At 41.2% G+C, this 21,440-nt stretch overlaps 1 protein-coding gene and 1 pseudogene across 14 annotated transcripts in view; both read left to right on the top strand.

The window, feature by feature from the left end:
- The window catches only part of grin1a (glutamate receptor, ionotropic, N-methyl D-aspartate 1a), a 36,942-nt gene extending 22,816 nt beyond the window's left edge, over window positions 1-14,126 (top strand). For 4 of the 14 annotated variants that reach the window (XM_084934742.1, XM_084934746.1, XM_084934743.1 and 1 more), the window contains 10 exons: window positions 89-201; window positions 1,560-1,708; window positions 1,838-1,995; window positions 2,551-2,712; window positions 3,038-3,147; window positions 3,515-3,660; window positions 3,942-3,992; window positions 8,050-8,076; window positions 8,836-8,946; window positions 12,238-14,126. In XM_084934742.1, coding sequence (XP_084790868.1) covers window positions 89-201; window positions 1,560-1,708; window positions 1,838-1,995; window positions 2,551-2,712; window positions 3,038-3,147; window positions 3,515-3,660; window positions 3,942-3,992; window positions 8,050-8,076; window positions 8,836-8,946; window positions 12,238-12,306 — 1,096 coding nt within the window. In that variant the 3' untranslated portion in view covers window positions 12,307-14,126. The other 10 variants (XM_084934748.1, XM_084934749.1, XM_084934756.1 and 7 more) reach the window with 5 other exon arrangements.
- LOC146383476 (uncharacterized) lies at window positions 12,902-19,022 on the top strand (annotated as a pseudogene).
- The last annotated feature ends 2,418 nt before the right edge of the window (window positions 19,023-21,440 follow it).

The following is a 21,440-nucleotide window of genomic DNA, read 5'->3' as shown; positions in this document are numbered from 1 at the left end:
GGGGAATCACTGGGTTTTTCACATTCAGCAAGTTGTCGGACATTTCTCATTTTATATCTTCTGCAACCCTCCCAATTTCTTCCCATAGCCCGTTTGGGAGATTTAAAGTAAATAGTGAAGAAGAAGAAGAAGATGCCCTCACCTTATCATCTGCCATGTGGTTCTCCTGGGGAGTATTGTTGAACTCTGGTATAGGAGAAGGTGAGTCATACCCAGTTGTTGAATTTTCTCTTTCCCACAGAGCTCCTGGATGATGTCTTCTAGTCTTTGAACAGTTTTGCATTTGTAAAAGGATTGATATCAAGTGTCTGTGTGGCTCCAGGTATCCAGCTGCTACTGTCACATTTTTCTTTGAAAACGACAAAAAAAAAAAGAAAAAGAAAAGAAAAGCTGGTACAGCTTGTAACAGTTTTGTTATCTTATTTGATTTTCTGTCAAGTGTTTCCTTTTCATGATATTTTATGAGTTTTATATATGTATATAAAAAAGCTACTTTTGCAAGGCTCCCTTTAAGAGAACCCTCTCTTTAAGATTTTCTACTCATAAATATGCAAACAAACTGATCTATCCTCATAAACTTAAAATGAAACCATTAAAAATCTATAGGACTGGGTGCCAGTTTGTGGAAACCATGTTGCCGCACCATCTTGAATACAGTGGAAATAAATACTGTCCCCGATGTTGTTCTAATTGCTTATTGTCAGCAGGTTAGACACACAACCCTGTTGTCTCCCGACTATTGTTTAGCTAGCTAAACAATAGTTGTTGCTTATTGGCTAATATTATGCCAGCTTATGTTTGGCTCAAGTGTTTTAAAAATCACACTTCCCCTGTAAAAAACAGTTTGATTAAATTCTCACATGTTATTTAAGTTTATCCGCTAAGTGTTTGAGTCCAGCAATGTTAGAGCCCCTCCAAGGAAAGTTTTAGTTACACTAGCTAACAAAAGCTAACAGAGGCTAATAGTGGCTAACAGCAGCAACATCAGAAGCACTTACTGACTGAAAAGTTCAGGATATCTTCAACCACTCGACACAGTATTGCTGTCATGAGTCAGAAATTATGTTCACAGACTCATCGACTTATATGAGAATCCTTTCACAAAGTTTTACATCCACGTCAACATGGGCGCTTCTTACAGCATTTGACAGCACTCACTCCAGAAGAATGACAGCCAGAGTTTTTGAGATGATTGTGGGCTAAAATTGTAAAACTACTGCAAAATATTTAATTGACACATATCCTTTTTTTAATTCCTGATTTATTGGTAAGTGTGGATATTATTAAAATATGTTTATATCGTGTACAAAAATGAAGCAGAAAACAGTAGCAAAGACACACCCGCCTGGTGAGATCATTATGGGAAAATGCGGAGTGCTCTGGCTGATATTAGGAATATCCACTTCATTGCCATCACACAGATCCAAAATCAGACAAAATCTATCTGGAACTAATAGTGTAAAAACGTTATTTAATTTTTTTTCATATTCTATATGAAAAAACTGTCTGAAATTGACAGTTACTGAGATGAAAACTCAAAACTTGGACTCACCACACAGGTGCACCACGTAGCTTCTCAGCGAGAATCCTGGGCATGGTGTGGGCTGGTTTTGCCATGATCATTGTGGCTTCCTATACTGCCAATCTGGCTGCCTTCCTGGTGTTGGACCGGCCTGAGGAGCGCATCACCGGTATCAATGACCCACGGGTATGTGAAACAAGGAGCTTATTACTACACATTACCTTTTTTCAATCATATTAACAAATATATACACTGATTGATTTTATTCTTACTTATTGTTCATCAGATTGTGCTTTTCCTCGTCTCTTTATGCAGCTGAGAAACCCATCAGACAAGTTCATCTACGCCACAGTGAAACAAAGCTCAGTGGATATCTACTTCCGGCGGCAGGTGGAGCTTAGCACCATGTACCGCCACATGGAGAAGCACAACTATGAGAGTGCCGCCGAGGCTATCCAGGCCGTGCGTGACAAGTGAGTCTCGGCCAAGCCGGGCCGACCAGAGTACGTGTCGGCCGGCTGTTCGACCTATCGAGCACGTAGACCAGGGCTATTCCAGTTAACTCTAGGGGAGGGACATGGACCTCCGGATCAGGTGGAAGTGGTAGGCTTTACTGCGACATTCCCCCTGATTCAGGCCCATCGCCCAGCCAAGGCAGGTTTCCAGGGACAGCGGCAGGAGTGGACGTGTCAACAGCACTGACAACAGTGTGAGGTTGAGCTAACATTGAGTCGAAGAGCCCCCTTTTTCAGGTTGTACCCAGACGAACATCTTTGAGATTGGGGGAATCCAATGGGGGACGCGCCCTCACCCATCTGGCATTGGATTTCATTTGGGACATAAGCAGCGGTAGAGATTGCTGGTAAACGCTGACTGACACACACGATGTGGTGTGAAAGAGAGAGAAGGGTGGGAGCCGTAAATGTGTATGTAAATCATTGTACTGTTGCACCGTAACCCCCTCCTTCCCCTCCTTCCCCTTCCTCCCCACTTCCTCCTCCTCCTCCTCCCTCCCCCTGCCCCCACAGCAAGCTGCATGCTTTCATCTGGGACTCTGCGGTGCTGGAGTTTGAAGCCTCGCAGAAGTGCGACCTGGTGACCACGGGAGAGCTGTTTTTCCGTTCGGGCTTTGGCATAGGCATGCGCAAGGACAGCCCCTGGAAACAGAATGTGTCCCTGGCCATTCTCAGGTCTGTCCCAGCCGAAGCTGCATTACTCGTATGACCTTTTTTTTTGTTTGTTTTTTCTTATCAATATGATTTCATGGTCACATATTGACCATTTATAGCCATCCAATACATTGCCTTATGTCACATCTTTGTATCTCCCCTTTCCTGCCCTGTTTGTCTGGTTGTCTCTTGTCAAGTGTATCACTGTTTGTCAGTACACGTGTCTGTACAGCTGTCTGTGCTTCATCTGTGTTGCTAGCTGGGAGTAAGCGGCTCAAACATTCGGTCATTTGCGGCATTCATTAACTCTGTTACCTCTCTCCCCACTACCCCCAACCCCCTGCAGTTCTCATGAGAACGGCTTCATGGAAGACCTAGATAAAACCTGGGTGAGATACCAGGAGTGTGACTCAAGGAGCAATGCCCCAGCCACACTCACCTTTGAAAACATGGCAGGTATGGTCCTTATGGCGTAGAGAAAGCGTTAAAAGTGATTGGACAAAAACTGCAGTGGTAAGGTACTGTAGCCCTTTTTTGTCCAATACCTTTACAAAATCGTTGTTTTAGTGTCAGCGTGGTGCTCTGTGGGTAGTGTGCCGTACAGTATCTTGTCCTGTGATTTCGTGCGGTTGTGGTTCTCTATTAATATTATGTAGTTTGCAGCAGTCGTCGTCAGTAGGAGCTGGTTGAGAAAGGAGGGCGACTACTGAGCATGACAGTCAGACCATGCGTTCATGCTTAGTGGGAGCGGGGGAGATGTAGACAGGAAACTCACGTATCCCTGTGTCTGCTCTGTTTCTGTTCATGTGTCCCTCCTTCACAGGGGTATTCATGCTGGTGGCTGGAGGCATAGCAGCAGGGATCTTCCTCATCTTCATTGAAATTGCCTATAAGCGCCATAAAGACGCCCGCAGGAAGCAGATGCAGCTGGCCTTTGCGGCCGTCAATGTCTGGAGGAAGAACTTGCAGGTAGGATTGATACCCTGCATCCACTGAAGGTGGAAGGGTCAAAACTGGGGTGGAAGAGAGCCAGAAAAACCTCCCTTGAATGAGGGTTGATTTCTGTTTCTCAACTCATCTGAGAACTTTGGGGTTTTTTTAAGTAGTGATCAAACCGGCAGATCACCATACAAGAAACAGTGATCTCTGATGCCTACATATAATGTAAGGCATGCTGAGTGGCCACCCTGTGGGTTTAAACAGTTCCCTGAGGCCAAATGCACCCGTGTCTCTTGTGTGTGTGCCTGCAGGATAGTAAGGAGGCTTCTGGAAGTCAAGCGGTGGCTGGAACTCCCTCTTTAGTATGTAGTAGAGCCATTTCCACCGTCATGTCACCTCTCGCTCTTGGCGTAACAATAAGATAATTAGAGATTCTCTCACACAATAAATCTCCAAATTAAAAATCTCCATGGCATGAACCAGTAGTTCTAAGCTGCTGCTGTGGCGCTATATTCTTCATAAGGTCATATGATTTGTACATGGAAAGCCAGCAGAAAAAACAAATTCCCTGCCAGAAACATTGAAAAAACATTATTAACAATGAATACTCTAAGGTTGATGCACTTTGCTCACGACCCCATTGATTTTCTTCTCTCTGGCAGCAAAACTAACAGCAGCCAAAAACTGATAAGACAAATAGAGCATAAAGAGCAAAATCAATGCCCTGGCACAATCATACGGCAGTGACCGTTCCACAATTGTCAGCATAAGTGAAATGTGCAATGCTGCAGCGCACAGTGTGTCTCCTTATCTACCGCAGTGTTCATGATGCAGACACCGAGCAAGAACTTAAAATCTCGCATGGCAAAGGCTTTGTGCAACATTGCCTGAACAGGCATCAATCTAAAGGCTCAGTTCACTCAAATATAATTTTATAAGTCCTTATTTTTATACTTGCTCTAGTGGTATCTAACTATGCAGCTAACTTAGATTCATTTTCAGGGGTTTTCAGAAACATTCACGTAATTAAAAAAACAATAAATGGAACTTCTTTGCAGTTTAAAGTCATTTTCATGGCCAGATACCACTATGAACATTTTTGTTTTTTGTTTTTTTTTGAATGAACTGACCATCTGAGCTATAATCAAGCGATAAGTTCCTTTGCTCAGCCAGTGAAGAACATGATTTCCCCTGCACTCTGATGCAATCAGTGCAGCTTTGAAGGTACAGGGTTTCCACATTTGATGGCCAATCACAGCCTGAGGCTGTGATGTGGCTGTGGCAGTTTGTCTGCTGTGTCTCTCTTGAACCAAGTGAAATGAGACAGCAGGGCTGGAGGAAGGTACAGTATAATTATCACAAGTGCCTGTCAGCAAATCAATGTCCTTCTAAAAGTGTCTACCATCAAACTGATAGCTGTATGTAACTGTCGTATGTGTCCTCATATAGATGTACATATAGATGTAGGCGCATACAGCAGATGAATGCATGCAGGGGGGCGTCACTGAGAAAGGAGAGGGACACACTAAACTGCCCGCAGACTAATGTAATTTATATCCATGTCAGTGATGATCATGCCAATTTCTCTGCATCACTAAACAAAGATGGCTCATGCTTGCTCATCTTGCTCATTCACCATCACTCTGGGCCCAAAAGCTAAAATTGCTAGACACACATTGCTCTAACTATAGCTATTACAATGGCGCCTTACGCAAGAAGCGCTGAGAGGACCCATGAAGTAAGGCTAATCAAATCTGCTTTGCATGAAAATTATTCAGGATCTTATTCACACTGTTTAGGTACGCTGATTTAATTACTCACAGTGATCTAAATTTCTGAAATTAAAAATGACAGCTTGGTTTTCTAAGGTACAAACTCAATCTAAGATCACAGTTTATGTGGCCTCTTCCTTCTCTAGTACAGCAATCACTAAAACCTCGATACCCATTACTGGCATCGTTTCGACTGCTTCCATGTGTGTTTTTTGTTATTATGTGCTTTTAAATGCCTCAGGTTGTATTATGCAAAGCAATGTGCAGGACTGTGCACCCACATACCTTCAAACAGAGGTTTAACTTCAGAGAAAGTGCACTTCTGAGTAAATCTGTTCACAAAGTGAAATCCTCACTAGTTGCCACCTTTGCATTATCTCTGCACCCGGTTATTTTTAAAAGCTAAAAGCTCTCAAACAAGAAGTTCATTAGGTGTCACACCAACATGGCATTGGTTTTGCAGACTTTTACTAAGAAATAAAAGTGCATGTGTGTAGGTTGCCTAGGATTGTAAAACTTTATAAGCTGTAGCAACAGACATGATGAGTGAGTAAAGGGTCTTTGGAGTAAAATTTATTTTTAGTTTTTTGAGTTCTATAATGAGAAATTCTAGTTTACTGGGGCATTTCCTACTTGTCAGAAGAAAATTGTACATAGTGTGATCAGCTACCTAATTTAGCTAATGCACATGCATTTTTGTGTGTGAGAGCATGTTATTTGGTTGCCGATGGTGCCTAAATGATATTAAGGCTTAACTGTCCCTTTTAAATAAAGGCATGATATATAGTAATGGGCCGAAGTGTCCGCTTATTCCATTATCCAATTTATAGAAAGCAAATCTTAGTATAAACAGAACCAGTATGACTTTAAAGTAAAAGTAGTTGTGCCTTTCAAAGTATGTTGGTTGGAGGGGAAAAGAATTAAGCCAAACCGATAAAGAAATAACCTAAATAGCAAACACAATTAATAAGTATAAGTGTTACACAGTCATCTATCTATCACTTTACCATAGCTGACTGTGAATAAATCGCCTAAGGGTGCGGCCACTCGAGTGTAACGATTGCTATAATTTATGTAGGGTGTGTAAGTAATAACTCATCTTCATCTTTAATAAAAGCTGTCAGTTACATTAGGACTGGGGCAGGGTTAGGGTTAGTGAAAGGCTGCTGCTGATCCACTCTCTCTGTTCTCTTTTTTAGAGGTGGACAATGTAGCTACAATGTGAACATTTATATTATAAAAAAGTTACATTGTGTTCCATTACTAAGAGACTACACATTTGTGGCTTCTACATCTGTCTTTTCAAACAGATGTTACTTAGAAGTGCACTGTCTGAACCAGATTGAACCTGATGATAGTTTGGGATGAAAACAAAGTGTCAGAAAGTCTCCTGCGTGACGATAACAGTGATGTTGTATAATGATGCTGGACTATGACAGCTCACATCTGTTTCCAACGGGAAACGTGCAGCCGATGTACACGGTGCAAGTCCCATGCCGCTCTTCATCTGATGGTCCAGCATGCCCTGCATGGCCGGGACTGTGCACACGCAGCGCCTCATCAGGGCTCTGGATGGCCGGGCTTCACTCCTGCAGTCTAACATGTGTAAGAAAAGGGGAAAGTAAAGATTAAACGAACACCTGACGTCACTTGGGCATTGATTTTCCTGAACCAAGACCAATACGCACGCTGACTTTAACCATTTACTAACACGAGATGTCATCTTCCAACAGGAAAAAGATATTTTTTGCACTAAAATCGAACGGTGCCGTGCACCAATCACTCCTCTGCCAGCTTTCATCTATCCTGCACATGAGATAATACCTGCTCGCCACCTGATATTATGTCATCAGGGGGTTGAGAGAGTGCTGGTTGGCGGGGTGATGGTGGAACAAATGTGCCCTGAAAGAGCCTAGTCATGTGACCTGATGAAAAAGGATGAACTGCGGGGCCAGTGCTGGCCAGGATTGATTTGTCGTGCTATTTGTTTTGTGTTACTTAATCTATGTCCCCCCTTTTATTCCTTCCCTCCATCCATAAAACGATTTGGCATGTTGAAATTCACACCACACTGCCCCGCCCACCCCAAGGGCCTCCCTTGCTGCTACTAATCTGTCATCCTCCACTTATACTTTACTAACATCCATCTTAGAGTGCTTTTTTATTAGAAGTAGCATCTTTTAGCTTTCATTTGCTCAGTTAATTATGAATTTATCATTTAAACACTGACTTTTGTTTTTGTGCTTTAATTTCAGTAGAAAACAGGCTTTTTTGTTGCTTTAGTAGACAACCATTCCTTCTTATTTTTATCTTTATGCTCTCCATCTCATCTCATTCCCTGGTGTGTGGGGTGAATTTCCATTATACCCCTTAAAGGTATAATGACGTTAAATGGGCTTTAATTACTGACTTATGTCGCTGTTGTTTTCCTTCTATGCATCCAATACTGTAGCTTTTTTATTATTATTTTTTTTTTGAACTTTTTATACCTGCCTGGCTTTGGATGTGAATGTTTGCTTTGCTAGTTTTGGGATTTTTTATCTGCCATTTTTGGTTCCCTTGGCTTTTGCTTAAGGATATTCTTTAAAGTAATAACAATCCAAGTGGATGGACATTTATTTTATTTTTCTTTTCTCCCCCTATGCAGCCCTCTTCCTCTGTAGAGACTCAGGATGTAAGAATACCTTAATATGAGTTCTTAATATGAGTTCTTTTTTTATTGTTGCACACAGACATCCAGTAATTGTGCTGAGAATAGCTGTGGGGCACTCTGATGGTATGAGGGAGGGAGGGCACCAAATTGGCTCACCATGTTGTAAGAATACGGTTAAAAGTGCTTCTTTTTCTTTATGTTTTTATTTTATTTTGACAGGTACGCATTTGAAGATGTTACCTGTGTGTTACTGAGTAAGAGTAGATTGAAGATTAAGCATGTGCTGAGATAAAGAAGTGGCAGCTTTAAAGTGTGTGTGCACTCACACAATAGCGAGTGTACGGGTAGACTATTTTAGATGGTTTAAAACCTAGGTATCACACCCACTGACATCTTTACTAGTCATCACTCATTCCAGTGCATTTCTAGGGCCAACTGAGTGTGTTTCTAGAGGACTACTGTGCCATCTTGTGCAGTCCAAGCGTGATTATGTTGCATAAAATGTAGACAAATGCCCTCATATCAGACTGAACAGACTTTGTTCACTCTCACATCTAACAAGCTTTATCCCCTTCTTTCTCCCTCTTTTACATTTCCAAATGGTGTAGTGTTTTTCACAAGGACCCTCCCAGTAATTAGTCTATTAAAAACACAAGGTAATCTATTGGGGTGGCAGTGGTTTTGGTGGTGGTGGGTAGAGAGAAAACGGGTGAGACTGAAACCACGGTTATCACCCCAGCCATAGAACATGAATAATGTTTCTACATATATTTATTTTAGGATAGGAAAAGTGGTAGAGCAGAGCCCGACCCCAAAAAGAAAGCCTCTTTTAGGTCCATCAGTACCACCCTGGCCTCCAGCATCAAGAGACGTAGGTCCTCCAAAGACACGGTAAGGAGACGGAAGAAGCGACACCTTCCCTTGTTTATTCTTTCCTCTCTTTCCTCTTCTCCTCCTCTGTCTCCGCTTCCATCTCTTTGTCTTTCGCTGTCCTCTCTGCCCCCATCCCCATATCTGACCTCAAAAGAGTCCCATGTTCCACTCACTCATTTCCACACGGCTCCGCTGGCCTCTGCCACGTGTCTGTCCCTTCACCATCGATCAACCATTACCATTTAGCTCTTATGGTTCCTCCACAGCATAGAGGGCATCAGTGCAGGATCTCAGGTCAGGCCAGGCCAGGAGCTGGGCTCTGAATTTGGAAAGGGAGCATCCCAAGTGTCCAGGATTTGGGGGAAAAGGGGGGAAGGATTTAATGGGATTAGTGTCTTCTGGAGGAAGGGGCGCGACAAAAGCAAGCAGTCTGCCAGTGGTGTTTTGTCTTGGGCTGCTCTTCCTCCCTGCCTCTGGTTTGGACGTGGATTCTGTCCGTATTTGGTGGTGATGATGGTGGTGGTGGCACTGTGGTACGTGTGTGCGTGAGTGTACCGTATGCGAGCGTGTCTGTTTATACGTTTCTGTTCATGTCCTGTCGTTTTGACTGCCTGATCCTTCGTATATCCATTGTTTCTTTGCACCAATCCTGCACTTCCTCTGTTTGGGTTTCAGCCGCTGTTGGTTTGCTTATGGTTTGAAAAGCATGCGCTGGTGTTCTGTCATTTTTTTATTCCCAAAACCCTTTTTTAAAATTTAAGGTGACGTCCAGCCCTCCTGAGAAGAAAACTAATGTGTTGTCATATTTTTCGGTGTGTCTATTTCAGGATTCCACTCATGGATTTCTATTAATCAATTTACTTTTTTGCGTTATCATATTTTGTTTGTCATAATTCTTGTTTTATTTCCAGTGTCCTTGTGGTCCGAACTGTGCATGCCTTTTGCAGGGTATATTTTCAGGTCGTGAAGACAGTCGACTTTAAGTTTTACATATTGTTTTTATTGTGCTAAAAACTCTGTGAAGCCTTAGACTCTCACTGTGATGCAAGAATAAATACAAGCTACTGCCCCCCCCCCTTCTTTTTATATCACTCCTTTGCTGCAGCACAATGAGAGTGTCAGGTTTTCTGCATTCCTTCACAGTTCGGTTGAAAGGCCCTGCTCATTGCGGTTTGGAGATTGCACTACACGAGCTTGGATCGCGCTGACAAACTGGTGACCGACGGTCATTTGTGCCCAGCTGATCTGCCAGGCATAGCTGGTTGTTAACCAAATCTGGGCTTTATAAAAGAATGGCAATAATTTGTGGAGATAGCCTTCATAGCCTTTTGCACTAACACTATGCTTTGAATGTGTTTCTCTGGAGAAATGTAGCCTATGGCAGCAAAGATAACAGCTTGCAACATTTAAAAAAAAGTTATGATTTGATTTTCTGTTTCTCCTTTCTTTCTCTTCTGTTAACTATCTGTTGTTGTTTTTTTGTTTTGTTTTGTTTTTTTAACGGATGTTTCAGCAATGAAGCCAAGCACCTTTACTCTTCCCCGGCGTTTTTCCAATAGAATTTCTTTCATTTTATGAGAAGAAGAGCGGGATCGCCACTGCCACTTTGTCTGTATGAGGTTTCGGATGCTGGCTTGGGAGCCCTATTGGGGGGAAAAAATGTCTCAAAGTGTAAAATGAAACAGGATTTAGTGTAATTACAAAAGATGCTCCAACTGAAAGACCTGCCATCTTCAGTCTTTGACCATTATTTTTGATTTTATATAAATGTTCTTCTTTTCTATTAATGGATATCAATGGACTTGAGTGTCAGTGTCCCTCACCCACATGCCACACTGCTCCTCTCTCCCTCTACAAGCATGCTAATTACTTTAACTGTCATAGATGTAGTAACCGTAGAAGTAGTAATACTCTTTGTAGCTGTTCCATATATGACAAAAAACCCCAACAAAAAAACATCATCATAGTTGTGCTGAATAAGTAGCTTTTAACTGTGGTTGTGATGTCAGTGAAGTGTCTCTCTTTTGCTGGTCCACTTGACCCCAGTAGGGTGCGCTGTTAGCAGGCCCTCAAGGTACAAGACATGTGGAGACCCAAATGGGGGCTGTAAGCTATGTGATGATGCAACTTGCGGGTCAAGGAGATGAGGGACATCCACTCTGACTCCTATTTATTACCTTAAAATAAAAAGCAACAATTTTCCCATTCAGTCTGGATGCCCCCACATCTGTCAGCATGTTAGTTGCATCATACCAACTTCTGAAACTCACATGCTTGAATGTATCGGCTCTATCGGCTTAAAACGAGAGGTGCTTAAATCAAAAAAAGTGACAAATGAGACGGGTACACCTTCCCTGTTTTGGTTCTGAACGTCATTAATGTGCAGTAGTAATGTGCTTAATGTAAAAAGAAAAGATGCTTTCCTGCATGCTTTGCAACACAGCACTGTGAGTCAGAATTTTGATTGGCATGTTGGAAATTAGCTGAATTATAAAGGACATAATGCAGTTACTCCACCCAATCTCACTGTGTTTCAAAACATGAAGCAATTCTACAAAAACAACATGTTCTGCAAACTCGATTTATGATGTATAAAGCGGATTCTGTAATGTAGGATTTCTGTGTTTCTATGTAAAAGATAACATTTTAAAAAATGGCTTACTGCTGCCAAAAGCACTAAAAAAACAAAAACACTCAAACGAAGCACATGCATGGATATGGGATCTTGCCTCCCCTCTCAGCATTGCAGAAGCCTATAATTAAACATATTCTGCTCTTAAAGAAGCACAGTGATGCAGGGATTGGACGTAAGAGTCCGACACAGCAGCACTTGTGCAATCAGCCCAAAATTCATGTTCTCCTCTTGAGCTAAATATAGAGAAGCTGCCTGTCTGCATGCACACAGATGACTGTGGGGGTGATAAATGAGCTGCCCATTTTATCCATGGCAGGAAGTTATCACCCAGTCATGTTGCTGAGGCAAAAAATAAAATAAAAAAATAAATGACTGCTGTTGTCAAGACTCTCGGGATCTTACGTCAGCTCCAAAACTAGCCCACCTCAGGCACAAACTGTTCTACAAAAATTCAGACTTTAAAGAAAATGACACAAAATTAAAGTCTGCCTGAGAGGGGTTAGAGCAACATCCGGCTTCTGCAGAACACAGTTGTTCCCTAAATTAAAATGAATATTTAGACAATGCTAGGACAACAACAACATCGGCAACAAAAGGGACACTAAATTTTGTCAAGAAATGACACCCTGTTATGTGTCTCTCTTCCTCCGCCCTGTTTTTCTTCACCTCTGCAGCAGTACCCACCCACTGACGTCACGGGCCAACTCAACTTGTCTGACCCGTCTGTCAGCACAGTGGTGTAAACGGAGAGGGCGACAATGAGGTTCACTCCCCAAGGAGAGGAGGAGAGGAAGCCAAAACCGAAGCTTTTATTTCACCGCCTGCCAGCGGAGCTTTTGAGGAAACTGCTTGCTGAGGAACTGGCTGAAAACACTCAACTTGCACCTTTCTTTTTCTTTTATCTTTTTTTTTTTAAAGACGAAATGACTTTAATGTTCGTAGGGTCCCTGAGCATGCACAGAAGAACCCATCCGACATATACAATCTTTTCCTTCTGTATATTATTACCTAACTTATTTAACGTTGTTTTGTCCCTTTAATTGCACACATTTACTTAATGTTTGATGTTTTCCAATTTCCCAAGCAGCTCTATAGCGTTTAGCAAGCCAGGTTAGTTCAGCTAAGTTTATGGATGAACCAGTTTGGCTGCGAGTATTGTACTGGACATTTCACTTCCACTTAGGGCCTAGAAGTCACAATATTTAATATTTCTTAACAACATATACTGCAATACAAGATGGTCTGTAAGCTCCGATGGAGGTCAAGTATTTTTTAATAGGATATACCTGTGTTTTTATCCACACTAATAATGGCACTACAGAAGGCAGTTGGCTAACCATGTCAACCAGAGAAGATGATGAAGGCATGGGTGTGCTTGTTCAAGGGTATACATCAGCTTCTGGAGATGAACAAATTGAACTTTTCCCCACTTTTATTTTGCACTAACCTCAAAATTTGCATGTGTTTCTATTTTTAACAACAATTCAAGTTTGAAGTATTTAGCTTTACTACTATTTATAGCACGACATATGCAGGTGATATAAGAAATCACATCCTACTTAATTAGTTAAATACTAGTGGTGTCTTTCATATTCAGCCATATTTGAGACAGTTGGCTGTGAGCCATGCTGCTGTTTTGGGACGCCCTCTCTCTTCCTCTCTCCTGCCGCCGCCGCTGCAGTCTTTCTCATTTCCAGTCTCCAAGGGGTTGCATCAAAGGGCCAGGTTTTTCATCCAACCAGCACTCGGTCTTTCATGCAAAACCTCCTCCCCTGTGCAGCGCCGGAGAACTTTTACACGAAGGAAGCCGAGTGAATTTGAAAGCTTTGCTCAGCTTGCAAGCTCATGTGCAGGTTTGGTTAGATGCAAAAACAGGCCGTTTCCCAATTTCTGGAGATGAGAAACCACTGCTCTGAAGAAAACTGTAACATTCTTTCTGGTGTATGGCACTGTATAGCACTTTATGATGAGGAGTCTCCCCAAACTGTATTTAAACAAAACACCGATTCCCAAAACAGAACGACAGTCATACTGTAAAGTATCTTACCGGTTTCCTTTTTAATTTGCTTTATTGAGAAAAAACAGAGCAGGATCTACAAAGTCTTTATAGGATTAAATGATTTTAATTTGAGCAAAGAGGTTGCTTCTGATCTCATTCAGGCCTGTGCATGCTTATGTGTTATTATTAGTGCTTTAGTTTGGATGCGTGCTGTTGCCATGTACAGTTAGCTGAGCCGTGAGGAGCACTTAAAGTCGAATGAAATGTAAATAGAGTGTGGCTCTGTGTAGATGAGGTTCATGAGCTCGTACAATGACTGCAGCTGGGAATGTCTTATACTATAGTTACACAAACACAAAACAGGTGTGATACACAGGCATGCATCAACACACACATATACACATGCATATACGCACACACACACACACGCACACACACACACACACACACACACACAAAAACATTAAGGGAAGATTCACTTGTTTTTCTTACCTTTTCCAGTGACGATCTTGCATTGAATCATGTTGTTTATACACCTGTAAATAAAATACACCTACATTGTCATGTCTAATGAATCCTTTGCTTTAATATGCTAAATATAAGGCTCCAACTAACAACTATTTCTCTCGTTAATGTCAAGTAATTCTTTCAGTTAATTGATGACATCTATACAATGTCATATAATCAAGGCAAGCAAAAAAAGTACAAATAGGGCTACAGCCACTCTATGCAGGTCTGTGAAAAACTTAGTGTATCATTACTGCATCCATAGAAATTAAGAGTGAAAGTAGGAGACATATGCTGCTAATCAAATTCACTTGATTAACTGATTGTCAGAAAATTTTGGCAGTTCTATAAACGCAGATGTTTTGGCAATTTGCTGGTCTTAAGCATCCAGGTGTGTAAACACAATACTACAGTCTTCTCAGGAGTGGGCATCCCAACAAATTCACTTTAAGGTCTGACTGTGCGATGCTCAGAGAAACAGCAAAACATCCAAGAGCTACATCTCAGACTCTACAGGTCTCATTTAGTATGATAAATGTTAACATTCACAAGTGCAAAGGTAGAAAAAAGACTAAACACATTTAAGAAAATGGTAGCATAACCCAGGTTCACACAGTTCCATCTGAACTATCCACAAGATTCCTGGAACTATGTCCTTCAGACAGATGAGACTACAGTAGAAATGTTTTGCCATAATGCACAGAACCACATTTGCAGTAAACAAAACACAGCATATCAGCACACACACTTCATATTAAATGCCAAGCATGGTGGTGGAGGGGTGATGATTTGGGCTTCTTTTTCATACACACCCATCTGAGCTTCCTGCACATGACTGCAAGAAGCTAATAACTCCTCTGTATACCAAAGTGATCTAGAGTCAAACCTGAGGCCATCTGTCCAACTAGCCAAGTCTAGTGATATAGGTTAAAGTTTGTGAATCCCCATAGCTTTGTTTCTGTTGTCTACATTTAGACTGTATGCTTTTACTCATTGTTATAAAAGTATAATGCAAAGCAAAGGTGTGTCTGAAGTACTTTTTACATGTTCTCCTCAGCTGCTTCTCAGTTTGGTCCCAACTGAAATATCTCAAAAAGCAGCCATAAAATCTTTGTAGATATTAACCATAGTACATTTCTGCATTGTAACATGGATCTCATTCGCAGGTCAACATGACAGCAGTATTGCTGTGAGTATATTAGCATGATTAGTAACATTATCGATTAGTTCAGAAGGAGTCTGCTAGCCAACTTGTTTTAGTTGCATCTGTTAGTTGACATATTTAGTTATTTTGGTTAATAAGATAAGATAACCTTTATTAGTCCCACACGTGGGAAATTTGTTAAATTTGTTAAATATCCACAAGGGTTATGAAACCAGCTTTTAGGTTTTCCTCTAAAACTCTCAGTAGAGTTACTCATATAAAATAGCTGATTTAAACTTGTATTTCACAGCAGCTTTCCTAATGTAAGGGTTAATAATTTGACATTTCAGCAGCTGTAATTATACCACTGTTTTCTTGGATGAAGCATAGCGCTAACATCAAAATCACATTAAGTGTAATCTGAAATTTAATTATGAGCGTCATCTTTGGTCATATCTCAGCTGTCACTATTAATTAATGCAAATGTTGCAGAAGCAGGAGGTGAGATATTTGTCTTGGTGCACTGACTTTCTGTCCTAATCATAGCAGACAGTCTGTCAGAGTCGTTATAATGCTCAGCCATCAACCAACAAGCAGATTTCAAGTCCTGAGATGAGACCACTGTATGTGCACAATATGTTTTGGGATTTGTGCTCAGGACATTTGCAGGTTTGCTTTTAATATGCAGTGCAGTCATGCAGTTTTATAAAGGTATGTAAGTCAATTATTTCACACATACATACAAAGTGTTGAAATTGTATTTTATACTTTTTCAGCGTAATTTTAAATATAAGGTCCAAATAAATGTCAGTGGAAGTGAGGCTGAAAAAGCAAAATAACCTTGTAAGACAGACCAAAACCTTTAAGATCTGCCAAATCAACAATCTAATATACTCTTAAAAACTTTGGATACACTGGCCAGGTCAGCAACACTGAGGGGCCTGAACGACCACAGAAGACAACCTAAGTGCATGATGACCGATTTTTTCCGATGGTTAAGAAAAACACCATCAAAACATCTAACCAAGTCAAGAACACATTCAAGGAGGTAGGAGTTTTTTTTTTTGTTAAGGGCTACAAGCAAAAGATGCCTCATGTGAATACAAAGCATTTATAATAAGGTGAAACCCAACAGTTACATTAAAGAACAGGAAGGCAGATAAGACTTTACCAAAACAAAAACATCTAAAAGAGCCTGCATAGCCCTAAAACTAAGTCTTTGGATGGATGGAAGGAGGAATGAATATATCTACACTGAACAAAAATATAAACGCAACACTTTTGTTTTTGCTCCCATTTTTCATGAGCTGAACTTAAAGATCTGAAACATTTTCCACAAACACAAAGGACCCATTACTATCAAATATTGTTCACAAATCTGTCTAAATCTGTGTTAGTGAGAACTTCAGGTTTGCCGAGATAATACATCCCACCTCACAGGTGTGGCATGTCGAGGTGCTGATTAGACAGCATGAACATTGCACAGGTGTACCTTAGACTGCCCACAATAAAAGGCCACTCTGAAATATGCAGTTTGATCACACAGCACAATGCTACAGATGCCGCAAAACTAGTCAGTATCTGGTGTGGCCACCATTTGCCTCACACACACACCTTGTGAGGCAAATGGTGTGCAATGGGCATAGAGTTGATCAGGTTGTTGATTGTGAGCAGTGGAATGTTGGTCCACTCCTCTTCAATACTTGTGCAAAGTTGCTGAATATTGGCAGGAAGTGGAACACGCTGTCATATACGCCGAGCGTCCCAAACATGCTCAATGGGTGACATGTCTGGTGAGTATGCTGGCCATGCAAGAACTGGGATGTTTTCAGCTTCCAAGGAATTGTGTACAGATCCCTGCAATATGGGGCCGTGCATTATCATGCTGTAACAGGAGGTTATGGTCATGGATAAATGGCACAACTATGGTCCTCAGGATCTCAACACGGTATCTCTGTGCATTCAAAATGCCAACAATAAAATGCACTCGTGTTCATTGTCCATAACCCCACCGCCACCATGGGCCACTCAGTCCACAACATTGACGTCAGCAAACTGCTCATCCACATGACGCAACACAAGCTGTCTGCCATCTGCCCTGAACAGTAAAAACATCTGTCAACAGAACACCTCTCCAACGTGCCAGATGACATTGAATGTGAGAATTTGTCCACTCAAGTTGGTTAAAGTGATGAACTGCAGTCAGGTCTAGACCCCGATGAGGACAACGAACATGCAGATGAGCTTCCCTGACACGGTTTCTGACAGTTTTTGCAGAAATTCTTTAATGCAAACCGATTGTTGCTGCAGCTGTCTGGGTGGCTGGTCTCCACCTGGTCGACCATCCTGGAGGTGAACATGCTGGATGTGGAGGTCCTGGGCTGGTGTGGTTACATGTGGTCTGCAATTGTGAGGCTGGTTGGATGTACAGCCAAATTCTCCTAAACGCCTTTGAAGATGGCTTATAGCAGAGAAATGAACGTTCATTTCACAGGCAACTGTTCTGGTAGATTCCTGCGGTCAGCATGCCAATTGCATGCTCCCTCAAAAGCTGCGACATTTGTAGCATTGTGCTGTGTGATCAAACTGCATATTTCAGAGTGGCCTTTTATTGTGGGCAGTCTAAGGTACACCTGTGCAATGTTCATGCTGTCTAATCAGCACCTCGACATGCCACACCTGTGAGGTGGGACGTATTATCTCGGCAAACCTGAAGTTCTCACTAACACAGATTTAGACAGATTTGTGAACAATATTTGATAGTAATGGGTCCTTTGTGTTTGTGGAAAATGTTTCAGATCTTTAAGTTCAGCTCATGAAAAATGGGAGCAAAAACAAAAGTGTTGCATTTATATTTTTGTTCAGTGTACTTAAAGTAGTAGTTATTTTGTTATACATAATAATAATGATAGCTGACTTCCAGATGCTGTTCGTGCTGGCTCACTGTCACACTGCCCTGCTTTACTGAGACATCTGAATAGAACAGACCCATTGTTGTCATTATTGGCGACACTAGTGCTTTTTCGACTGCAGTAAATTATACTGACTGCTGTGAAAAAGGCCTGTGACACAAGGTTTAGATGAACAGCAATAACCTTTTAGTTTATGGGAGACAAAAACTCTTAAGGTATGTAACAGGATTCAAGCAAACAGACAACAGAGCATGCAAAAACAAGCCTAAGTTTCCAGAAAATTGGAAAGAAATGACTTATACGCACAAAACATGCTATGGCCTGCTGTCATGTGTGTGAAAAGAACTGGCTCCAGAAGGAGATGTCTGGAAAGTCACGCCATCTGGATTATTTAGGCTTAGGCCCAGAGGTTAATAAAGTTTTGTCGTACAACCTATCCCACAACCTGGAGTTGTGAAATAAGGAAATCTTGGAAATGACCCAGGTAAGCTTTGACAACAGATATATCATGGGAACTATAAAGGATTTTGAAAAGTCTAAAACCCTCTCCTTAGAGTGCCATTTAGTGTAACCAAATGCTGAATAAGAAAAAATTGTATCTTCCTGTCACTTAAAGCACAAAGTCTTATTGTTACTCACTTTAATTCTTTCTTCCCCTTGTATAGACCAATATCACATACAGAGGGTCAAAGAGCCTCTGTATGTGATATAGAGAAAAAAAAACATAGTAAAACACAAGGTGATAGTACTTGTCACATGTCCTGGTCATATCGTTTTGTTGCCACCTCCTCCTCCAGCAGGAACTTGATACATGGTTATGGTTACCATGTGAATCTCTTTTTCTGTTTTTGTTTTCTTTTTACCTTCTCTAGTCTGACCTCTCCCAGTATCTCCTAACCTTTTCTGGTTACAAAGAAGGTCAAGGTCAAACGCTTAGACAACCTAGGTACCCACGTCCCCCGAGGTTTGGTATATTGCTGTGAAGTTTGAAGACATTCCATAAAAAATATTAATAATAATATAAAATTTTTCCTGAGTTGCACATTTGGTGTGACCTTGACCTTGACGTGATTTCTACCAAAATTAAATCAGCTTGAGATGTTACTGGTATCTACCAACACACAAAATTTGAAAACAATACTTTACAAACTGTGAGTCTGTTGGGTCTGTGTTTCCACAAGCCCTGCTAGTTTAGAAACTTATTCTCGTTAACGACAAAAACAAGACAAACATCTTTTACTTGCTAGCAAGGGAAGTCTTTGGTCAAGAACCAGCTCACGCTCCTAACCTGTCTCATGCCCAAAATCCTTCAAAAGAGCAGCTGTCCCCGTAGCTATTTATTAACAAACTGTTACAATACACATCACAGCAAAAGCACCTCCCCTCGTAAGACCCCTCTTGGTTACAAAGACAAGGCACTATGTGTGTGTATGTGTAAGCACCTATATGCATGTGCAAGAACGTGTGTGTGTTATGTGAGAATGTGTGTGTGTGTGTGTCCTCCTGCTGACCAAAAGGGTCATAAAAGCAGGAAGCAACATCACAGGAAACAGATCTTTCAGATAGGATGTATCTGCACCTCCCCCAGCACAGAGTGGCTGGAGAGGTGCTCAGGATCAAAGGAATGTCTTGATCCTACTGCTTGAACCAAGACTGTACAAATTTAAGAACATAATGACAACATTCAACAATTAGACTTAACAGAGTCCCAGACTGCTAACAAACAGACAGAGAGACAAATGGACAGAACCGATGACATACCCTTTGAGGGAAGAAAAACAATATCTGTTCATTTTCTCATATCTGTCATTTAGGCTTCTATGGTCTTGGCTCATTATCGAAGTTAGACAGGCATACATTTATTACCAGCGGCTTAATCACTCTATTTGTGAATGCGTTGGGAAAGCAAGGAATGGAAAGATAATGGTATTTTATTATTTGTCACAATGGCAATAAATGTGTCTATTGATGTGAAGTCACTAGAAGGGAGGGAATGATTTAGCTTTGTGATACATTATATGCATTAAAGTGCTGCATTTATTCCATGTGCCATTTACATCTCACGTCTTCCTGAAGACAGATAAGCTCATATGGAATATTGACAGTGAATGATGCACAAATAACAATTTGTGCTATGAGTGATGATGTGAAGAGATGATATTCAGAAACTCTTTCAAAATAACTCATTATATATTCTGCTAAATTTAGAGCTTGTCAAAAAAAAAGGATTTCAGCGAAAATAGACTTTAAAAAAGCACTTGTACAAACAAAGTATAGGCCTCTGGTGAAAAGACATCATTCAAAAGAGAACAATTTGCAAGTCGGGTTTAAGGCTGCACCTATTCAAATGCAAATACTGGTTGAAAACAACCAGCTCTGCAGCTCTTCAGTCCAGAAACTAGGATTTCTGTCAGTTTAAACCACCCATTTCCATTCATGATTGAATAATTATGAATCATATGTTTTCCTTTCTCTGTTGAATTAACAATAAAGTGCCTGAGCAGCAATTAGTCAGTAGCTCCACCCAAGCTAACTGCTGAATATAAATGAACAGCAGGCCACTCCATTCTCTGCAGCTCTGGCCATGGCAAAACATTTTTCCTTCCATGGTTCGAGTAGCCTTGGAGCCATTCCCATTCAGTAGAGGCACATTGAAAAGGACTTGGCTGGCATTTAAATTCAGGTCTGACTTTGCTTTCTCAAGTAAAATATACAGGACACAAGGCAATGTAGCAGATGAAGAATATAGTGGACTTATTTGCATCTAATCTGGGCTCATTTTGGCATTTATGGCAGTTGTGGAACTGGTAAATATGTGTCTTGAGCCAGATTTGATATGAGCTACAGCAGGCGCAAGTGTTGACATCTGGCTTTGGTAAGGTGGACCTTTGGCTGAGCTGCAGCGGCGAGACTCACCTTGAGTCAACATGATTGGTCGAGATATCTGTCTGGTGGTAAAGACATAAGAGACCTATTGAGGCAAAATCGTGGAGTTATACAGATTCTTGGATTGAGACAGGATATAATAGATGCTGACGTAGTGACGTTTGAAAAGGTTTAAAATTGTGACTTTCACATGCAGATAAAAATAGACAGTACAACTTCCACTCCACTTCTTCTTTGTGACAATATACACTCACAGGACACTTTATTAGGTACACCTGGCTTGTACTGGGTTGGCTCCTTTTTGCATTCAGAATGGCTTAATTCTAGAAATAGAATTCATAGATTGCATAGATAGATAGATGCATAGATTCATCAAGTTGTTGGAAACATTCCTCAGAGATTTGGGACCTTTTGACATTAGAGTATCAC

This window comes from Perissodus microlepis, chromosome 7 (assembly GCF_051167445.1).
Source record: "Perissodus microlepis isolate ML-2025 ecotype Zambia chromosome 7, ASM5116744v1, whole genome shotgun sequence".
NCBI classification, from domain to species: domain Eukaryota; kingdom Metazoa; phylum Chordata; class Actinopteri; order Cichliformes; family Cichlidae; genus Perissodus; species Perissodus microlepis.
Note: the sequence above shows the minus strand (reverse complement) of the source record. Positions and strands in the feature narration are given on the sequence as shown.